At 38.7% G+C, this 2109-nt stretch overlaps 1 protein-coding gene across 1 annotated transcript; it reads right to left on the bottom strand.

Moving 5' to 3' along the window:
* LOC132618295 (fasciclin-like arabinogalactan protein 7) lies at nucleotides 1-2109 on the bottom strand. Its single transcript, XM_060333363.1, has 2 exons — nucleotides 1931-2109; nucleotides 1-1007 (listed from the first exon to the last, which is right to left on the bottom strand). Exon 2 carries the CDS (start codon nucleotides 972-974, stop codon nucleotides 180-182), a length of 795 nt encoding a protein of 264 aa, XP_060189346.1. The 5' UTR covers nucleotides 975-1007; nucleotides 1931-2109; the 3' UTR covers nucleotides 1-179.

Genomic DNA, 2109 nt, shown 5'->3' with positions numbered 1-2109 from the left:
TAGAGAAAGGTTGGTTGATAAAGAATATGGAGTATGAGAAAATGAAAATGATACATGGAATGTATACAAAAATATTGTAACCAATACTAAATCGCCAATATTGGAGTATATCAAAACCAATAAGAAACAGATGGAAGTTCAACATAACTTAACAGAACTCCCCCAAAAGATCATTTTTCTTACAAGAAAAACATCAAGAATCCACCAGCAATTGCCAAAACCAAATGATTCAAAATACCCCAACTCATCATCCTGTAAGAAGCTGATGGTGATGATGAACCTGGCGACGCTGCTGCACTAGCTCTGCCAGCCTGATCAGCAACTGGACCATCAGCAGTAGGGGCGATATCTTTTACTGGTGCGGGTGCGGGTGCTGGCATTGGGGGTAAATCCGTCCCAAAAATAGCTTCGGGAAGAAGCACCTTGTCAACCTGATAAACAGCAACTGGAAAAGTAGTGCGAACGGCGCTGCTAACTTTAGTTCTAGACCATCCTGAGTTAAGGTGAATGGTCCCAGAGTTATCGGTGAAGTTCAACGAGTACAAATTTCCACCAGCAAAGGTATTAATAGGGCTCATGTCACTAAGGTTCTTGAAATCAGCTAGACTGTAGTAATGTGGCAATGCATGGAAAAGGCAAAGGGATTTGAGTTGGTCCGAGGTGAGGTTGGAAAGGGACGGCTTTTTGAGTGAGGTAAAAGCTTTGTCTTTGGGAACAAAGAGTGTGATCCCTTCTTCTGTGTTGTTAGCTTGGGTTTGGAAAGTTTCCATGACTTTTGTCGATTGGAGGTAGTTAAGGAATGTGTGGAACGGGCCTGCAACGGAGAGCAAGTCCGTTAGGTTTGTGTATTCGGGACCTGGTGCTGGTGCTGGAGCCATGATTGGGGGTGGAACAGCTTTTCCTTTCGCGGCTACAGTTGACAATTGAAGGACTAGAAGTAGACTACTAACAATGAAAACCATGGAGTACCCCATTTTTCTCTTAGTGCTGATAACACTGACTGACCCCTACAAATTCAAGATCCATGATTAAGTCAACCGAAATCACAAGAAATAGGCACAAAGTTAGCATCTTGAGTTAAAACTAAGTCAAACAGGCCCGATCCAAATGAACTGCTACTCTCAGTTAAGCTCAGTGGCAGGAGCTAGGATCCTTATCAAGGGGTGTCAAAATATGTAAAAAGTAAGGATACAAAAAAATCAAGGGGATTCAACACATAATATGAATTTACATATGTATACAATGTAATTTTTCAACTAAGGGTGTCAACTACATGTAGCTTCGCCACTGATTAAGCTCATTTTTTCCATTTGAGATCACAAGAATTTGTTATCTAGACACCCTTTTAGTTAGATCTCAGCATTTACACTACAGAATTTCTTGAGGGTAATTTTTATCTAAACTTTTGGATGGACAGGATGGTGCATTTTCATACTCAGACTACAAAACCATTAAAAAAAAAAATCTTGAAAAACTTGAGCTAACAACAATTAAGTATAAAATGATCAGTAATCAGTAAAATTGTGACTCATCAACTCAAGGACTAAATCAGTAGATTCTTGAATGCTTAATAGAGTTGTACATACAAGGTAACATGCAGTAAAAATGCAAGACAAAACTAAGCAGATATAACAGTAAAAAACACCAAGAAAAAGAAACTTCCAGATGTCACAATGTCAATAACAGCTTTCGATATCTTTGAGGAAAACAATGTAGTACTTTCAGCTGACTGAACAAGAACACAGATCCAGATCCAGTCACCCCCCCCCCCCCCGCCACACACACACACAAAAACAGAAAAAAGGAAAACTATACCCAAAAAAAAAAAAGGATAGAAAAATGGAAACTAATGCAAATGTTTAAGAAAAACAGACAATTATTAGAGAAAAAAATGCAAAGATAAAAAAGAGAGATTATGAGAAAAACAGACCTTGAACAGAGCAGCTGAGAGAGAGAGAAAACACTTGAGAGTAAAAGCGTATGGAGTTTGGTGTACAAAGAGAGTATTTAAAGGAAAGAAATGTGTAAATTTTACAACTTTTGCACTGGCATTTGGCGTAGGGAAAAGGGCAAATTAACAAATGAAGAGTAGGTTCAGGTCTTTTTGCT

This window comes from Lycium barbarum, chromosome 11 (assembly GCF_019175385.1).
Source record: "Lycium barbarum isolate Lr01 chromosome 11, ASM1917538v2, whole genome shotgun sequence".
NCBI classification, from domain to species: domain Eukaryota; kingdom Viridiplantae; phylum Streptophyta; class Magnoliopsida; order Solanales; family Solanaceae; genus Lycium; species Lycium barbarum.
The sequence above is the reverse complement of the archived record's forward strand: the minus strand, read 5'-3'. Positions and strand labels throughout refer to the sequence as shown.